Raw genomic sequence first — 21,000 nt, forward strand, 5'->3', positions numbered from 1 at the left:
ACGCGCACACACGCACACACATATGCACACACACATGCACGCACATGCACACACATGCACACACGCGCACACGTACACACACACACACAGTGAGAACATGCAAACTTCACATAGACAGTCACCCGAGGCTGGAATTGAGCCCAAGACTGTGAGGCAGCAGTGCTAACCATTCGGCCACCATGCTACCCCCATGCTTTATATCACATAGGGATCAATATTGTACATTATTTTTAATTGGCTATCATGTCTTGTGTGGGCTAGAATGTCTGAAGGCAAAAGTTTAGTTCAGCAAGTAACCCTGCAAGGAAAGGGTTAATGTTCACTGAAACTATGCTGCAGCTGGTAGGAGTTCCCAACTGATCAAAGAAATAATCTTGCGCTTGAGTTGCAATTGGAAACACTTAGTAAACACATCCTCAATTCCTCAGATCAGTCTCAGCATGGCCACTGCTCCTGCTCTTACCTACGGACTTCTCATCTCGATTTGCACTCACCTCATCTCTTCACTGGGTAAGTATTTGATCGTATTGATGCTGGGATTCTGCTCGGATTAACGGCTATGTTGAAGGTCAGGGGCAGGATCAGAGGTTCGACTGGGGAAAGGGATAGCACTAAAGTTAAGTTTGGGTCAGGACTATGATTAGAATTGGAATTAAAGTTGTGTTTAAGTTATAGTAAAGGCTAGGGATAATCTTAATGGTCAGCATTAAGATTAAGATTATGACTCAAAATGAGAACAAGGTCATGATAAGATGAGGGTCAGGGAAAGGCGAAGGGTTACATTCAGGTTTCAGCTCTTGGCCAGCATTAGAGTGAAATGTTAGAATTAGGGAAAGGTACACAGAATAACAGTTCAATTGGGTTATGGTTCAGGTTAAAATAGATTTAGGGTCAACAACAAAATCAGAAATTGCTGGAAAAGCTCAGCAGGTCTGGCAGAATCTGAAGAAAGAAATCAGAGTTAACGTTTCAGGTCCTGTGACCCTTCCTCAGAACTGATGGTAGCTAGGAAAATTCCTGATGAGGGGCTTATGCCCGAAACATCGATTCTCCTGCTCCTCAGATGCTGCCTGACCTGCTGTGATTTTCCAGCACCACACTCTCGACTCCGACCTCCAGCATCCGTAGTCCTCACTTTCTACTAGCTAGGAAATTGTCAGTTCATATGCAAGTGTTTTAAGAGTTTGTGTTTTGGGTTAATGTTGGGATAGGGTTAGGGCGAGGGTTTTGCTCAGGTTTAAGGTTTGAGGTATGGTTAAGGTGAGGTATAGGATTAGGGATTAACTCAGGGTAATGGTTACCCAGAATGTAGTAAGGGCATGGAACACACTGCCTGCAACAGTTGTAGACTCGCCAACTTTAAGGGCGTTTAAATGGTCATTGGATAGACATATGGACGAAAATTGAACAGTGTCGGACAGATGGGCTTCAGGTTAGTTTCACAGGTCGGTGCAACATCGAGGGCCGAAGGGCCTGGACTGCACTGTAATATTCTATGTTCTGTGTTAGAGTTGGGGATGCAGTTAGGATTCAGGTCATGATTACGGTTACATTTAATATTATGGTGAAGGATAGGGTTGGGTTATGTTTGTGATTGTGATTAGGGTTAATGGTAAGATTAGAATTAGGGTTCAGGTTCGGGTCTAGTTTGAAATAGGGTTCCTTAACCAGCTCTCTTTCTCTCACTCACTCTCTCAGGTGAGTTTTATTCAGAAGCTATGAGAGAAACAGGACTGTTAGCTCCCCTTTTCACTACATGATTTTGGTCTAAATAACAAGTCTGAAAAGTTCCATTTCCAAATAGCACTGTGCCTTTCAAATAATGTGTTCCTGCAGCAGAATCAGGTTGTGTATTTTCAAAAGCTCTGCAAATGTTTCTAACATTCAGTCTTTTTGCTTCATTTTGTGGCTAATGTTCTGCCGAGCATAGAATTGAAGCTTGAGTTACCCCACAGGATTTAACAGATCATCTGCTATACCGCCCTACTGTATCCCCGTGCCCCATGTCACTGGGAACAATCTGAGAGTTTATGTTTTGTGTGGGTTATAATGGCACCTGCAGTAGCACATTGAGAGGATTACAGCTTTTACCCCAACAACATAAACAGGAGCTCTGGAGACAAAGTCTTATAAACTAGGAACTATTCCAATTCACAAAGGAAGGCAGATTAGAATCACTACAGTGTGGAAGCAGGTCCTTTGGCCCAACAAGTCAACACCAACCCTCCAAAGAGTAACCCATCCCCCTGACTACTAACCTACACTATGGGTAATTTAGCATAGCCAATTTACCTAAACTGCGCATTTTTGGATTGTGGGAGGAAACCGGAGCACCCCCACGCAGACTCAGGGCGAACGTGTAAACTCCACAAAGACAGTCACCTGAGGCCAGGATTGAGTCCAGGTCAATAAGGGAGCACGGCACTGTTGGAGGGTCAGTACTGAGGGAGTGCTGCACTGTCAGAGGGTCAGTACTGAGGGAGTGCTGCACTGTCAGAGGGTCGGCACTGAGGGAGTGCTGTACTGTCAGAGGGTCAGTACTGAGGGAGTGCCAGATTGTCGAAGGGTAGGAACTGAGGGAGTACCATACAGTCAGAGGGTCAGTACTGAGGGAGAGCCGCCCTGTCAGAGGGTCAGTACTGAGGGAGTGCCGCACTGTCAGAGGGTCAGTACTGAGGGAGTGCTGCACTGTCAGAGGGCCAGTACTGAGGAAGTGCCGCACTGTCAGAGGGTCAGTACTGAGGGAGTGCTGTACTGTCAGAGGGTCAGTACTGAGGGAGTGCTACACTGTCAGAGGATCAGTACTGAGGGAGTGCTACACTTGTCAGAGGATCAGTACTGAGGGAGTGCTGCACTGTCAGAGGGTCAGTACTGAGGGAGTGCTGCACTGTCAGAGGGTCAGTACTGAGGGAGTGCCGCACTGTCAAAGGGTCAGTGCTGAGTGAGTGCTGCACTGTCAGAGGGTCAGTACTGAGGGAGTGCTGCACTGTCAGAGGGTCAGTACTGAGGGAGTGCTGCACTGTCGGAGGGTCAGTACTGAGGGAATGCCGCACTGTCGGAGGGTCAGTACTGAGGGAGTGCTGCACTGTCAGAGGGTCAGTACTGAGGGAGTGCTGCACTGTCAGAGGGTCAGTACTGAGGGAGTGCTGCACTGTCAGAGGGTCAGTACTGAGGGAGTGCTGCACTGTCAGAGGGTCAGTACTGAGGGAGTGCTGCACTGTCAGAGGGTCAGTACTGAGGGAGTGCTGCACTGTCAGAGGGTCAGTACTGAGGGAGTGCTGCACTGTCAGAGGGTCGGCACTGAGGGAGTGCTGCACTGTCAGAGGGTCAGTACTGAGGGAGTGCTGCACTGTCAGAGGGTCGGCACTGAGGGAGTGCTGTACTGTCAGAGGGTCAGTACTGAGGGAGTGCTGCACTGTCAGAGGGTCGGCACTGAGGGAGTGCTGCTTTTTCGGGTGGCACCATCTCTGCGATGAGGCACTAAACGAGAGCTGTGTCTGTGCCTGGAGACCACCCTCGAGTTTTGCCTGTTATTTACCCCAAGGACATTTGTGAAGCCCTGAGTGCCTCACCACCAGCAGCCCCCAGGAAATTGCAAACCCAGGAGTGTCTTGAATGTTTATACCCCTTGTTAGGAAGAGCACCATGGCGCTGTGTGTCTGTGGGAGTGAAACCCGGGACTCTGAGCTCAGGGACCTGATGTTAGATTGGTTTGGGTTTGTTAGCTGGTTTGTGGGGCTGGGAGGCCTGTTGTTTTTTTTTTGGGCGAGCACCACTCCAGGTTCAGTGGGCCAGGGCTGTGAGATGGTAATCAACAAGTGTACAGTGTGAGACAGACGTCAGTGCTCCCATCCCTCGCAGTGTGAGATCGAGCGATGCAGTCTGAGCAAGGCGCCTGTCTGACTCAGCTCAAAGTACTGATGAAGTGGCTGACGAACACTGTTATGACTGACCGTTGGATTTCCTTTGATCAGCCTGAACGGGACGGGCTGCTGTGGGGGAAGAGAAAGGTAATCGGTTCGCCCTGGCAGATTGCGGTCTGATAGCTCCCACAGCTGCCCTCCTACACCCTAGCGCTGAAAAATATCTCACATATTTCAGTGACAGAGCGAGAATACATGCAGGTCCCTGTCACCCGGGGCGGGGGGGGGGGAAGAGGGCTCTCACTGTCTCTCACTCTCGGTCTCACCTTCCCCTTTCAGTCCCAGTCCCACCTTCCTGCAATTATGGCCGTCCCCTCACTTTCCCGGTGAACTGGGGGAAAGCGACTTGTGGAGAGAGCAGTTCAGAGCCCACCGTGTTCGCTGGGTTCCCACAGACGTCGACGGGCAAAGAAAGAGCAGGGTTCCTCCGGTTGTGATGGTTTAACACTTTCATGGTTACTTACGCTACCTCTCCACTGGATCATTAACACTGTACCACTGCACTGGGTCATCGGCACTGCAGCTCTCCACTGGATCATTAACACTGTATTTCTGCTCTGGATCATTAACACTGTGCCTCTACATTGGATCGTTAACACTACAGCTCTGCACTGGATCAATAGCACTATACTATGCACCATATCATTAACACAGTAACTACACTGTACCTCAGCACCATATCATTAACACTGCAACTACACTGTACCTCTGCACTGCATTATTATACTGTAAATCTGTACCTTATCATTAACACTGTGTCTACATTGTACCTCTGCATTGAATTATTATACTGTACCTGTGCACCATATCATTAACACTGTAACTACACTGTACCACTGCACTGCATTATTACACTGTACCTCTGCACAATATCACGAATTCTGTAACTACAGAGTACCTCTGCACTGTATTATTATACTGTACTCAACACCATATCATTAACACTGCAACTGCACTGTACCTCTGCACTGCATTATTATACTGTAAATCTGCACCATATCATTAACAGTGTAACTACACTGTACCTCTGCACTGCATTATCATACAGTAATCTGCACCATATCATTAATACTGTAACTACACCATACCTCTGCACTGCATTATTACACGGTATCTCTGCACAATATCATTGACACTGTAACTACAGAGTACCTCTGCATTGCATTATTATACTGTACTCAACACCATATCATTAACACTGCAACAACACTGGACCTCTGCACTGGGTTATTATACTGTACCTGTGCACCTTACCAATGACACTGTAACTACAGTGTACCTCTCCACTGCATTATTACACGATACCTCTGTGCCATATCATTAACACTGCAACTACACTGTACCTCTGCACTGCATTATTATACTGTACCTGTGCACCATATTCATTGGCACTGTAACTACACTTGTACCTCTGCACTGCATTATTACACTGTACCTCTGCGCAATATCATTGACACTGTAACTACAGAATACCTCTGCACTGCATTATTATACTGTACTCAACACCATATCATTAACACTGAAACTACACTGGACCTCGACACTGCATTACTACACTGTGTTCTGCACCATATCATTAACACTGCAAGTGCACTGTGCCTCTGCAATGCATTATTACACTGTACTCTGCCCCATATCATTATCCCTGTAACTACACTGTACCTCTGCCCCATATCATTATCACTGTAACTACACTGTACCTCTGCACCATATCATTAACACTGTAACTACACCGTACCTCTGCACTGCACTATTACACTGTTTTTCTGCACCATATCATTAACTCTGTAACTACATTGTACCTCTGCACTGCATTATTACACAGTAATCTGCACGATATGCTGATGACTGTAACTACACTGTACATCTGCACTGCATTATTGCACTGTACTGTGCACCATATCATTAACACTGTAACTACACTTACCTCTGCACCATATCATTAACACTGTAACTACACTGTACCTCTACACTGCACTATTACACTGTTCCTCTGCACCATATCATTAACTCTGTAACTACATTGTACCTCTGCACTGCATTATTGCACAGTAATCTGCACCATATGCTTAAGACTGTAACTATACTGTACCTCTGCACCATATCATTAAGACTGTAACTACACTGTACCTCTGCACTGCATTATTGCACTGTACTGTGCACCATATCATTAACACTATAACTACACTGTACCTCTGCACCACATCATTAACACTGTAACTACACTGTACCTCTACACTGCACCATTACACTGTTCCTCTGCACCATATCATTAACTCTGTAACTACATTGTACCTCTGCACTGCATTATTGCACAGTAATCTGCACCATATGCTTAAGACTGTAACTATACTGTACCTCTGCACCATATCATTAAGACTGTCACTACATTGTACCTCTGCACTGCATTATTACACTGTACTGTGCACCATATCATTAACACTGTAACTACACTGTACCTCTGCACTGCATTATTACACTGTACCTCTGCGCAATATCATTGACACTAACTACAGAGTACTTCTGCACTGCATTATTATACTGTACTCAACACCATATCATTAACACTGCAACAACACTGGACCTTGGCACTGCGTTATTACACTGTGTTCTGCATCATATCATTAACACTGCAAGTGCACTGTGCCTCTGCACCATATCATTAACACTGAAACTACACTGTACCTCTGCACTGCACTATTACACTGTACCTCTGCACCATATCATTAACACTGAAACTACACTGTACCTCTGCACTGCACTATTACACTGTACCTCTGCACCATATCATTAACTTTGTAACTACACTGTACCTCTGCACTGCACTATTACACTGTTCCTCTGCACCACATCATTAACTTTGTAACTACACTGTACCTCTGCACTGAATTATTACACAGTAATCTGCACCATATGATTAAGACTGTAACTACACTGTACCTCTGCACTGCATTATTGAACAGTAATCTGCACCATATCATTAACACTGTAACTACACTGTGTCTCTGCACTGCATTATTACACTGTATTCTGCACCATATCATTAACATTGTAACTACACTTTACCTCTGCACTGCATTATTGTACTGTCCTCTGCACCATATCATTAACACTGTAACTGCACTGTACCTCTGCGCTGTGTTATTATACTGTACTCAGCACCATATCGTTAAGACTGTAACTACACTGTACCACTGCACTATATTATTACAATGTACTCTGCACCATATCATTAACACTGCAACTACACTGTACCTCTGCACTGCATTATTATACTGTGACTCTACACCATATCATTAACACTGTAACTACACTGTATCTCTGCACTGCATTATTAAACTGTACCTGTGCATCATATCATTAACACTGTAACTGCACTGTACCTCTGCACTTGGTTATTATACTGTACCTGTGCACCTTACCAGTAACACTGTAACTACACTGTACCTCTGCACTGTATTAGTATAATGTACTCAACACCATATCATTAACATTGTAACTACACTGTACCTCTGCACTGCATTATTATACTGTACTCAGCATCACATCATTAACGCTGTAACTACACTGTAACCTCTACACTGCATTATTATACTGTGACTCTACACCACATCATTAACACTGTAACTGCAGTGTACCTCTGCACTGAGTTATTACACTGTACTCTGCACTACATCATTAACACTATAACTACACTGTACCTCTGCACTGCATTATTACACTGTATCTCTGCACTACATCATTAACACTGTAACTACACTGTACCTCTTCACTGCATTATTAAACTGTACCTGTGCATCATATCATTAACACTGTAACTGCACTGTACCTCTGCACTTGGTTATTATACTGTATCTGTGCAACTTACCAGTAACACTGTAACTACACTGTACCTCTGCACTGTATTAGTATACTGTACTCAACACCATATCATTAACATTGTAACTACACTGTACCTCTGCACTGCATTATTATACTGTACTCAGCATCATATCATTAACGCTGTAACTACACTGTAACCTCTGCACTGTATTAGTATACTGTACTCAACAACACATCATTAACACTGTAACTGCAGTGTACCTCTGCACTGCGTTATTGTACTGTATCTCTGCACTACATCATTAACACTATAACTACACTGTACCTCTGCACTGCATTATTATACTATAAATTTGCACCATATCATTAACACTGTAACTAGACTGTACCTCTGCACTGTGTTATTACACTGTACTCTGCACTATATCATTAACACTGTAACTACACTGTATCTCTGCACTGCATTATCATACTGTACCTGTGCACCATATCATTGATACTGTAACTACACTGTACCTCTGCACTGCATTATTATACTGTAAATCTGCACCATATCATTAACACTGTAACTAGACTGTACCTCTGCACTGTGTTATTACACTGTACTCTGCACTATATCATTAACACTGTAACTACACTGTATCTCTGCACTGCATTATCATACTGTACCTGTGCACCATATCATTGATACTGTAACTACACTGTACCTCTGCACAATGTCATTGGCACTATAACTACACTTGTACCTCTGCACTGCATTATTAAACTGTACTCAACACCATATCATTAAGACAGCAACTACACTGTACCTCTGCACTGCATTATTATACTGTAAATCTACACCATATCATTAATACTATAACTACACTGTACCTCTGCACTACTTTTTTACACTGTTCCTCTGCACCGTATCATTAACTATGTAACTACACTGTACCTCTGCACTGCATTATTACACAGTAATTTGCACCATATCATTAACACTGTAACTACACTGTACCTCTGCACTGCGTTATTACACTGTACTCTGTACTATATCATTAACACTGCAACTACACTGTACCTCTGCACTGCATTATTATACTGTGACTCTACACCATATCATTAACACTGTAACTACACTGTACCTCTGCACTGCATTATTAAACTGTACCTGTGCATCATATCATTAACACTGTAACTGCACTGTACCTCTGCACTTGGTTATTATACTGTACCTGTGCACCTTACCAGTAACACTGTAACTACACTGTACCTCTGCACTGTATTAGTATACTGTACTCAACACCATATCATTAACATTGTAACTACACTGTACCTCTGCACTGCATTATTATACTGTACTCAGCATCATATCATTAACGCTGTAACTACACTGTAACCTCTGCACTGTATTAGTATACTGTACTCAACACCATATCATTAACATTGTAACTACACTGTACCTCTGCACTGCATTATTATACTGTACTCAGCATCATATCATTAACGCTGTAACTACACTGTAACCTCTGCACTGTATTAGTATACTGTACTCAACAACACATCATTAACACTGTAACTGCAGTGTACCTCTGCACTGCGTTATTGTACTGTATCTCTGCACTACATCATTAACACTATAACTACACTGTACCTCTGCACTGCATTATTATACTATAAATTTGCACCATATCATTAACACTGTAACTAGACTGTACCTCTGCACTGTGTTATTACACTGTACTCTGCACTATATCATTAACACTGTAACTACACTGTATCTCTGCACTGCATTATCATACTGTACCTGTGCACCATATCATTGATACTGTAACTACACTGTACCTCTGCACTGCATTATTATACTGTAAATCTGCACCATATCATTAACACTGTAACTAGACTGTACCTCTGCACTGTGTTATTACACTGTACTCTGCACTATATCATTAACACTGTAACTACACTGTATCTCTGCACTGCATTATCATACTGTACCTGTGCACCATATCATTGATACTGTAACTACACTGTACCTCTGCACAATGTCATTGGCACTATAACTACACTTGTACCTCTGCACTGCATTATTAAACTGTACTCAACACCATATCATTAAGACAGCAACTACACTGTACCTCTGCACTGCATTATTATACTGTAAATCTACACCATATCATTAATACTATAACTACACTGTACCTCTGCACTACTTTTTTACACTGTTCCTCTGCACCGTATCATTAACTATGTAACTACACTGTACCTCTGCACTGCATTATTACACAGTAATTTGCACCATATCATTAACACTGTAACTACACTGTACCTCTGCACTGTGTTATTACACTGTACTCTGTACTATATCATTAACACTGCAACTACACTGTACCTCTGCACTGCATTATTATACTGTGACTCTACACCATATCATTAACACTGTAACTACACTGTACCTCTGCACTGCATTATTAAACTGTACCTGTGCATCATATCATTAACACTGTAACTGCACTGTACCTCTGCACTTGGTTATTATACTGTACCTGTGCACCTTACCAGTAACACTGTAACTACACTGTACCTCTGCACTGTATTAGTATACTGTACTCAACACCATATCATTAACATTGTAAATACACTGTACCTCTGCACTGCATTATTATACTGTACTCAACACGATATCATTTCGGGGAGATACTAATTGAATATTTTGCATCAGTATTTACTGTGGAAAAGGATATGGAAGATATAGACTGTAGGGAAATAAATGGTGACATCTTGCAAAATGTCCACATTACAGAGGAGGAAGTGCTGGATGTCTTGAAATGGCTAAAAGTGGATAATTCCCCAGGACCTGATCAGGTGTACCCGAGAATTCTGTGGGAAGCTAGAGACGTGATTGCTGGGCCTCTTACTGAGATATTTGTATCATCGATAGTCACAGGTGAGGTGCCAGAAGACTGGAGGTTGGCAAATGTGATGCCACTGTTTAAGAAGTGCGGTAAAGACAAACCAGGGAACTATAGACTGGTGAGCCTGACCTCAGTGGTGGACAAGTTGTTGGAGGGAATCCTGAGGGACAGGAGGCACATGTATTTGGAAAGGCAAGGACTGATTCGGGATAGTCAGCATAGCTTTGTGCGTAGGAAATCATGTCTCACAAACTTGATTGAGTTTTTTGAAGGAGTAAGAAATAAGATTGATGATGGCAGAGCAGTAGATGTGATCTATATGGACTTCAGTAAGGCGTTTGACAAGGTTCCCCATGGGAGACTGATTAGCAAGGTTAGATCTCATGGAATACAGGGAGAACTAGCCATTTGGATACAGAACTGGCTCAAAGGTAGAAGACAGAGGGTGGTGGTGGAGGGTTGTTTTTCAGATTGGAGGTCTGTGACCAGTGAAGTGCCACAAGGATCAGTGCTGGGTTCTCTACTTTTTGTCATTTACATAAATGATTTGGATGCGAGCATAAGAAGTACAGTCAGTAAGTTTGCAGATGACACCAAAATTGGAGGTGTAGTGGACAGCGAAGAGGGCTACCTCGTTACAACAGGATCTGGACCAGATGGGCCAATGGGCTGAGAAGTGGCAGATGGAGTTTAATTCAGATAAATGCAAGGTACTGCATTTTGGGAAAGAAAATTTTAGCAGGACTTATACACTTAATGGTAAGGTCCTAGGGAGTGTTGCTGAACAAAGAGACCTTGGAGTGCAGATTCATAGCTCCTTGAAAGTGGAGTTGCAGGTAGATAGGATAGTGAAGAAGGCGTTTGGTATGCTTTCCTTTTTTGGTCAGAGTATTGAGTACAGGAGTTGGGAGGTCATGTTGCGGCTGTACAGGACATTGGTTAGGCCACTGTTGGAATATTGCGTGCAATTCTGGTCTCCTTCCTATTGGAAAGATGTTGTGAAACTTGAAAGGGTTCAGAAAAGATTTACAAGGATGTTGCCAGGGTTGGAGGATTTGAGCTACAGGGAGAGGCTGAACAGGCTGGGGCTGTTTTCCCTGGAGCGTCGGAGGCTGAGGTGTGACCTTATAGAGGTTTACAAAATTATGAGGGGCATGGATAGGATAAATAGGCAAAGTCTTTCCCCTGGGGTCGGGGAGTCCAGAACTAGAGGGCATAGGTTTAGGGTGAGAGGGGAAAGATATAAAAGATACCCAAGGGGCAACTTTTTCACGCAGAGTGTGGTACATGTATGGAATGAGCTGCCAGAGGAAGTGGTGGAGGCTGGTACAATCGCAACATTTAAGAAGCATTTGGATGGCTATATGAATAGGAAGGGTTTGGAGGGATATGGGCCGGGTGTTGGCAGGTGGGACTAGATTGGGTTGGGATATCTGGTCAGCATGGACAGGTTGGACCGAAGGGTTTGTTTCCATGCTGTACATCTCTATAACTCTATTGACACTGCAACTACACTGTACCTCTGCACTGCATTATTATACTGTACGTGTGTATCCTACCAATAACACTGTAACTTGACTGTACCTCTTAGCCTGCTGGACACACTTTCCTCATTCCTGAAGAAGGGCTTATGCCCGAAATGTCGATTCTCCTGTTCCTTGGATGCTGCCTGACCTGCTGCACTTTTCCAGCAACACATTTTCAGCTCTAATCTCCAGCATCTGCAGTCTTCACTTTCTCCTGTACCTCTGCACTGCATTATTATACTGTACCTGTGCACCTTAACAATAACACTGTAACTGCACTGTACCTTTGCACTGTATATTAAATTACACTGCATTATTATGCTGTACCTGTGCACCTAACCAGTAACGTTGTATTTGCACAGTATCTCTCCACTCTATTGTTAATCTATACCTCTGCATCCTACTATTAACAATGTATCTGCACTGTACTTCTGCACTGTGTCGTTATACTGTGCACCTGCACCATATCACTAAAACTGGAACTGCGCTGTATCTCTGTATTGTATCATTATATTGTATCTCTGCACCATATCATTAACATTATAACAACACTGTGCTTCTGCACTGTATCATTACACTGTACTTCTGCACCCTAACATTGCCGCTGTAATTGTATTGTGCCTTTGCACTGTATCATTACACTGTGCCTCTTTACCCTAAAATTAGCACTGGAACTGCACTGTGACATTACACTGTATCCCTACCCTGTGCCACTGTACTTTATCTCTTCATTCTATCCCTATACCATGCTTCCACAGTTTAGTTCTGGACATGCCACCATATGTTATTGGTTATTCCCCATTATAAGTGTGTGCTGCACATGCTCAGGAAGTGACGTGTACTGTTGGCTGCCAGCCAGCATTAATGTGTTCCTTTTCACCAGCGTTCCTTTTCACTCAAGCTCCTCTATGGGGCATCATGGAATCGTTACGGCACAGAAAGAGGCCATTCGGTCCATTGTGCCTGATGGTTCTGCTCCCTAGTGCTAATCTCCTACCATTTCTCCATATCCCTGCGCACCACTTCTATCCATTGCCCTGTCGAATGCTTCAATTGAACCTGTCTTCACCACATTTTCAGGCAGTAGATTCCATAGTCTGGATTAGAGTGGTGCTGGAAAAGGGCATCAATGTGGACTTCACCAGTTTCCTCATTTCCCCTCCCCACCCCCCCCACCTTAACCCAATTCCAACCTTCCAGCTCAGCACCATCCTCATGACCTGTCCTACCTGCCAATCTCCCTTCCCACCCATCCACTCCACCCTCCCCTCTGACCTATCACCTCCGTCCTCACCCCCATTCACCTATTGTACTCTTTGCTACCTTCTCCCCAGCACCCCCCTCCCCCCCTCCCATTTATCTCTCCACCCTGGAGGCTCCTGGCCTCCATTCCTGATGAAGGGCTTTTGCCCAAAACGTCGATTTTCCTGCTCCTCGGATGCTGCCTGACCTGCCGTGCTTTCCCAGCACCACTGTAATCTAAAATCTGGTTTCCAGCATCTGCAGTCCTCACTTTTGCCTAGTAGATTCCATACCCTTACCACTCACTGCATGAAATCATTTTTTCTTACGTTACCCTCGCCTCATTTGCACATCACTTTAACTCAATGCCCTCTCATTCTCTTTCTTTTTACAAACGGGAACAGTTTCTTCCTATCTTCTCTATCTAGCCCGCTCATAATTTTGTAAATCTCTAATATATCTCCTCACAAACTTCTTCTAATGAGAACAGTCCCAATGTCTTTAATCTCTTCTCACCACTGAATTTTCTCTTTCCTGTTACCATTATCGATGGAAAAGCGCAGCAGGTCAGGGAGCATCCAAGGAGCAGGAGAATCGACGTTTCGGGCATGAGCCCTTCTTCAGGAACTCATGCCCGAAACGTCGATTCTCCTGCTCCATGGATGCTGCCTGACCTGCTGCGCTTTTCCAGCAACACATTTTCAGCTCTGATCTCCAGCATCTGCAGTCCTCACTTTCTCCTGTTACCATTATTATCACTGTCACTTCTGCACTGTCTCCAATGCGTTCACACCTTTCCTTCAAGCTGGATGCAATATTCCAGCTGAGATCAAACAGGTATCCTGTACAGGAACAGGGGCTGACACTGAGACTCATCCAGTGCCAATTAACCGTTCCTTTTTGCATTCAAATCTATAAGAATTGACATTAAACCATACATGCTTACAAAACTTTTTTTTTAAAACTAGATAGGTCCAAGGAATTAAAACTCAAATTCTCTTGCCGTGATGTTGTTATTAAACAGGAAATCATGAGTTTGTAAATCGAACCATTTTTGCTGGATATGGGGAGAAACTCCAGCTACCCTGTTCTGTACCCCATGGAAAGAATAAACCAATAAGTCGATGGCTTCTGGTAAGTGTCTTTCTGGGTGGTTCTTGGTGCTAGGTATTGCTCAAGGGCAGTGTTTGGAGGTGTACACTTTACTGTACTTGCTTACTTTAAGCTTACACTCAGTAATAATTCATCCTCGCTCCTGAATCAGAAGGTTTCAGCCCCACTCCCAGGACCTGAGCCCAAAATCAAAGCTCTCACTTCCTGTGCCGAGCTGTGGGAGTGCTGCAGTGTCCAAAGAGCTTTCAGATGAGACATTAAACTCTCTCCACCTTCATAGGGGAATTTGGAAGACCACATGGCAATTATTTCAAAAGTGACCGGGGGATGCCGGGTAATGATTGTCCTTTAAACTGTGACTGCTGGGACATCATAACCAGAGTGTGTGGGATCTTGTGGTGTCAAAAAATTATTCGACATTGTACACTTTGACTATCGCTCTGCAGGAGTTACTCAGGGTAGTGTCCTAGGCCCAGCCATCGTCAATGGCCTTCCCTCCATCAGAAGGTCAGATGTGGGGATGTTCGCTGATTATTGCACAGTGTTCAGCACCGTCCGTGACTCCTCAGGCGCTGAATCAGCTCATGTCCATCTGCAGCAAGACACAGATAACATCCAAGTTTCGGTTTACAAGTGTCACGGAGCGTTCACACAACAGTGACCATGTCCAAACAGAGAGAATCTAACCTTGACATTCAATGGCATTGCCATCAATGAAGCCTCCATGACTAATAGTTTGGTGTTGCCATTGACAAGAAACTCAAATGGACTAGCTATACAAATACTATGGCTGCAAGAGTAGGTCAGAATAGGAACACTGCAGTGAGTAACTCACCCCCTGACTCCCCAAAGCCTGTCCACCATCTACAAGGCACAAGTCAGGGGTGTGATGGAATACTTCCCACTTGCCTGGATGGGTGCAGCTCCAACAAGACTCAAGAAGTTTGACACCATTCAGGACAAAGCTTGACTGGCAGCACATCCACAAACATCCACTTCCCTCCACCACCAACACTCAGTAGCAGTAGTGTGTACCATTGACAAGATGCCCTGCAGAAATCCACTGTTTTGACAGAAACTTCCAGTTCTATGCCCTCTTCCATCTAGAAGGACAATGGCAGCAGGTATGTGGGAACACCACTACTCAAGCAGCCCTGAAGACTCTTACCATCCTCATGTCCCTTCACTATCAATGGACCAAAATCTTGGTACTTCCTTCCTGAGTGTCTCTACAGCACACGGACAGCAGTGGTTGAAGAAGGTAGTTCACGCTCACCCTGGGTAGGCCAATAAATGCTGGCCCAGCCAGCAATGCCTACATCCCATGAATGACATTTTAAAAACATTTTTAGAAGTACTGATTTGGCTGTAAGATTAGGCAATAACCTAATGGTATTGTCGCTGGAATATTAATCCAGAAATTTAGCTAATGTTCTGGAGAGCTGGCTTGAATCCCACCATATCAGACAGTGGAACTAGAATTCAATTAAAAATTAAGAGTCGAATGATGGTCATGAAACTATCGGCAATTGATGGAAAAACCTGTCTGGTGTCCTTTAGGGAAAGAGATCTGGCATCGTCACCTGGTCTGGCCTACACGTGACTCCAGACCTACAGCAATGTGTTTGACTCTACCCACTGATATGGCCTGCCAAGCCACTCAGTTGTATCAATCACTACAAAGTCTCGACACGAGGCTTCGGGATGTCCCAGATTTGTAAAAGGCGCTCTCTCTGTTTCACAGAGAGTCTGGTTGCAAAGACTGACCATGAAATCAGAAGAGCTCCTGGGGACATTATACTTGGCTGCCCCATCCTTGTTTCAGAGATCGGTTCATGCAGCTGGGTTGCTGCCAATGCATTTGGCACCCATGTACCTCTTCTCCTTTAGAGAGTAGCCACTTGAGATGCAGTGGTAATGTCCCTACCTCTGGGCCACGTGGTCTACCAGAACTGTCCAAAAGGGTAAATTAAAAATAATATAAAACTTACCTCTTTTACCTGTTCTAATATCTCCTAATTTGGCTCCGTGTCAAGATTTGGCGATGGCCGCTCCTGTGTTAAGGGCCTGTAGAAGACCTTGCTATGCTAAGGGTGATATATCAATGCAAGTTGTTGTTGTTGTGATCCTTCGAGTTGCTATTTCGATGGTTGGATTTCTAGCAGGCGACCTTGACCTCTCGTTGCGTGCTTCTATCCCCCAGAAAACTTGCTCCATGACGCCATGGAAGGAGATCGCCAGGATAAAGGGGGATGAGGTGCAGAGCAATGAGAGTCACTTTCAGATGCTGGGTGGTGGGACCCTGCTGATCCGATCGGTGGGCATTGAGGATCAAGGACTGTTCAAATGCGGAGTGGTGGAGGAAGGATTGGAGACCTTCTCGGTGACCAACGTCTCGGTCTTCAGTGAGTACAGCGCCTGCTTGTTATGAGGGATAGCGTGTTGCGATCCGATCAGGCAAACCAGGGCAGGACGTGGACAGTTATTGGTCGGGCACTAAGGAGTGAGGTTGAATAAAAAGACCCTAGAGGTGCAGCTGCACAGTTCTTTAAAAGTTGCGTCACATGTAGACAGTGGTAAGGAAGTCAATTAGTACACCTACCTTCACTGGTCAGTACACTGAGTGTATGAGTTGGGACTTCATGTGATGGTTGGTGAGGCCACTTTTGGAACACTGCCTACAATTCTGGCTGCCTTGCTATGGGAAGGATGTTGAAAGACTTTAAAGATTGCAGAAAAGATTTACAAGGTTGGAGGGCTTGAGTTACAGTGAGAGGCTGAACAGGCTGGGGCTATTTTCCATGGAGCACCAAGGTCCGAGGGGTGACCTTAAAGAGGTTTGTAAAATTCTGAAGGGCATGGAATAGGGTGACTAGCCAAAATCTTTTTCCTAGGGTGGAGAAGTCCAAAACGAGAGGGCATAGTTTTAGGGTGAAAAGGGAAAGATTTAAAAGGGACCAAAAGGACAACTTTTTCACTCAGACGGTGGTGCGTGTATGGAATGAGCTGCCAGAGGAAGTGGTGGAGGCTGGTACAATTACAGCATGTCAAAGGCATCTGGAGGGTGTATGAATAGGATTTAGAGGGATAGGGGCCAAGTGCTGGCAAATGGGACTATATTGATTTAGGATATCTGGTCAGCATGGACGGAGTTGGATTGAAGGGTCTGCTTCTGTGTTGTATGACTCCTTGACTATGACACTGATTCATTGAAAACCCTTTAATAGCTTCATACATCTCTGCCAATCTTTAAGCCCTTTTCCCATACACAAGGAGTTCCTTCAATTTATTTTCAGGTCTCCAAACCCAGCAAAGGCTGAGGGGTCCATTGAAAACGCTATAGCTGTGACTGATTTTTTTTTGTGGTTGAGCCAAACAATTGGAAACATCAAATTATTACAAAACATTATGGATGGTATTGTGGATCATTTATGATCTAATTGAGTGAGTGAAGGTTTCACAAAGGCAGGTTGGCACATTTTGGCTTTGCTTCCTTGTATTGTCATTGTGATAACACTGTATAATATGGTATTATCATTTGGGAATTTGGATTTTAAAGTAGGTGTAGAAATAGCTGCACGCTATTTGAATAGTGAGTTCCTCTTGAAGGTAAAAGGACAGAACAGTAGTATATTCCATAATATGTTGCTCTGATTCATGGTTAGGCCCAAAGTCTTAGCAGACACAGTTGCTCAGAAGTTGCAATCTTGAGAGAGTCTTTCAATTGCTCTTTCCAATAGACTTGCTTAGAAATGAGGATGATCCATCGGATATCATGTTTGTAGAAGGCTTCCCTCTACCTCAGTCAAATCTTAGCAAATTTCGCTTCAACTGAATCAAAAAGAAAAGCGAGCATTCTTTCAAGCCTCTTGCTCCTTAAAGCCAATCTCTTCCAAACCAGGAAGGGTCTATGGCAAAGTAAATAGGTATCACCAGTCACCAGTCATGTGATGTCCAGGCAGGCTTTTTAAAAAGAGTCTCTAATATACACAGTGAACATTCAGGTGCAAACCACACCAGGTATGTCAACGAAACTTGAATTCAACTTCTTGTTTTCAAAATCCCCCAAAACGTAAGTCTTCCAAAAAATATTAAACGTAAAGCATCTTAGCAAAAACATCATCCACCAATCTGACTTTGGACAATGAAATCCCAGCTCAACACTCCCCACAGTCAATTCCTTCTGCAGCATATTTGACCATTACTTCAAACTCTTTGTGAGTTCCTTTGGTCCTCAGAGGTGCTTTCTACGATGGATACATTGAGCGATAGACATATGGACCATCAGACAGACACAAACCCTTAGTCAAAGTGATTAATCTGTAAATAAATTGATGGATGACAGAGGGACAGAAGGGCAAAAGGATGGAGGGACATGGAGTATTAGATAGAACAATTGATTAATAATTAATAAATTGGTGGATAGATTGATTGATTGAAGTACAAACAGATTGGAGTACAGGAAGAGAGCATCTAATCGACTATGGATAGACAGATGTAGAATGTTATATAGAATGATCGATTAATGGATATAGAGACAGGAAAACCATCTGCAGTCAGTTTTCTATTAACCATAAGATATTTGTGAGTTGTGGAAGTGTGGTGAGTAACTGTGACAGACTTCTTTCTGACAAAGGTTAACAGAACTATGTTAATTTGCAGAATCGCCTATCAAGCCTCAGCTGACAAAAAGCTACTTGACTTCTACTGTAGGAAGACATTCTGAGGTAAGAGTAATCCTACCATGGCAGGCCACGATATTTGAATTCAATAGAAATCTGGAATTAAGAGTTTAATGATAACCTTGAAAACTTTGTCAATTGATGAAACAAACCCATCTGATTCCTTCAGAGCAGCAAGCTTATGTCTTTATCAGATCTGGCCTGCATATGACTCCAGACCCATAGCAATATGCTTAACTGAGTAAACCATGCATGTTATGTCAAACTGCTATCTCAAAGGAATTAAACTGCATGGATTGTTGGCAGCAAACAAGTGAGCAGAAATGGTATACAGTCAGGAGGGAGTCCTCAATATTGATGCTGGACCTCATGATGTCTCAGAGCCAAATGAGTAAGGTAACATTCTGCAGATTGTTACATGCCCTTCTTCACATTGAGGATACCCTCCATTAACCATGATAAATAAGATGGAAGTCGAATAGATCCAGCAACTCAAGACTGAGCCACCAGACAGCAATGTGGTAATTGACATCAACAGCAGCAGAACTGTAATCCAACACAATCTCTGACTTTATGGTCCAGCATATCACCCACTGGAACAATTGTCCTCATCTCTGGTTCAACGGAGAGTGCAGCAGGCGTACCTGAAGCTGAGGTGTCAATCCTGGCACAAAGGAAGGTGGTTTTTATTGCTGGAGATCAGCCATCTCGTCTCTGCAAGAGTTCCTCAGTGTAGAATCCTCGGCCCAACCATCTTCAGTTGTTTCATCAATGACTTTCCCTCCACCATAAGGTCAAAGGTGGGGATGTTCGTCGATGTTTGCACAATGTTCAGTTACCATTCACAACTCCTCAGGTACTGAAGCAGTCCCTGTCTAAAAACAGGAAAACGTGGAGAACATCTAGGTTTGAGCTAACATATGGCAAGTAAGGCACATGTTAAAGGAGCAAAGTTAGGCAATCTATTGGAGTTAAAGGCAGAAAGGTCCCCCCGGCACTGATGGCATTCACCCGAGGTGCTGAAAAGCTACAGAGTTGGTGGATTCTGGTGAATCCAGAGTTGGTGGATTCTGAAAAAGTACCCAAGGATTAGAAAGCTGAGAATATGACAAAAAGGGAGGGAGGCAAAAAGTGGTTAACTCTCGGCCGATTAGCCAACACCTTTTGTTGGAAAAATATTGGAATCAATTATGAAGGATGCAAAAGCAGTACATCCTGGGGGTTACCATTGACCAGAAACTGAGCCAGACCCACAATCAAAGCTGAAAGAGCAGGTCAGAAGCTAGGGTCCAACAGCAAGTCTCTCATTTCCTGACTCCCCAGAGTTTGTCCACCATCTATCAAAAAGGCGCAAGTCAAGAGTGTATTGGAATACACCCTACTTGCCTGGGTAAGTGCAGTTTCAACAACACTCAAGAAGCTCAACACCATCCAAGACAAAGCAGCCCACTCGATTGGCACCACATCCACAAATATTCACTCCCTCCACCAATGACATGCAACAGTGGTGAATACCATCTATAGGATGCATTGCAGAAATTCTTCAAGCCTCCTTAGACAGCACCTCCTAAACCCACTTCCATCGAGAAGGACAAGGGCGGCAGATACATGGGAACACCACCACAAGCAAGTTCCCCTCCCAGCCACTCATCGACCTGACTTGGAAATATTCTGCCATTCCTTCATTGTCGTTGGGTCCAAATCCTGGGACTCCCTCCCTAATCATATTGTGAGTCGACCTGCAGCACAGAAACTACATCATTAACTTGGTGAAAGATGCCCAAAACCTGTCGGT

The 21,000-nt window shown here is 43.9% G+C and overlaps 1 protein-coding gene across 2 annotated transcripts in view; it reads left to right on the plus strand.

Annotated features, from left to right (window-relative positions):
- Positions 1–415: 415 nt before the first annotated feature.
- Positions 416–21,000, plus strand: part of LOC140454971 (CD166 antigen-like) — a 50,988-nt gene continuing 30,403 nt past the window's right edge. The window contains exons 1-4 of one of the 2 annotated variants that reach the window (XM_072549645.1): positions 416–510; positions 14,435–14,544; positions 16,727–16,928; positions 19,186–19,250. In XM_072549645.1, the coding sequence (XP_072405746.1) occupies positions 441–510; positions 14,435–14,544; positions 16,727–16,928; positions 19,186–19,250 (447 nt within the window). In that variant the 5' untranslated portion in view covers positions 416–440. Of the gene's footprint in view, positions 511–3,857; positions 4,011–14,434; positions 14,545–16,726; positions 16,929–19,185; positions 19,251–21,000 lie in introns of those variants that run through there. The other variant, XM_072549646.1, reaches the window with a different exon arrangement.

This window comes from Chiloscyllium punctatum, chromosome 30 (genome assembly GCF_047496795.1).
Source record: "Chiloscyllium punctatum isolate Juve2018m chromosome 30, sChiPun1.3, whole genome shotgun sequence".
In the NCBI taxonomy this organism is placed as follows: Eukaryota; Metazoa; Chordata; class Chondrichthyes; order Orectolobiformes; family Hemiscylliidae; genus Chiloscyllium; species Chiloscyllium punctatum.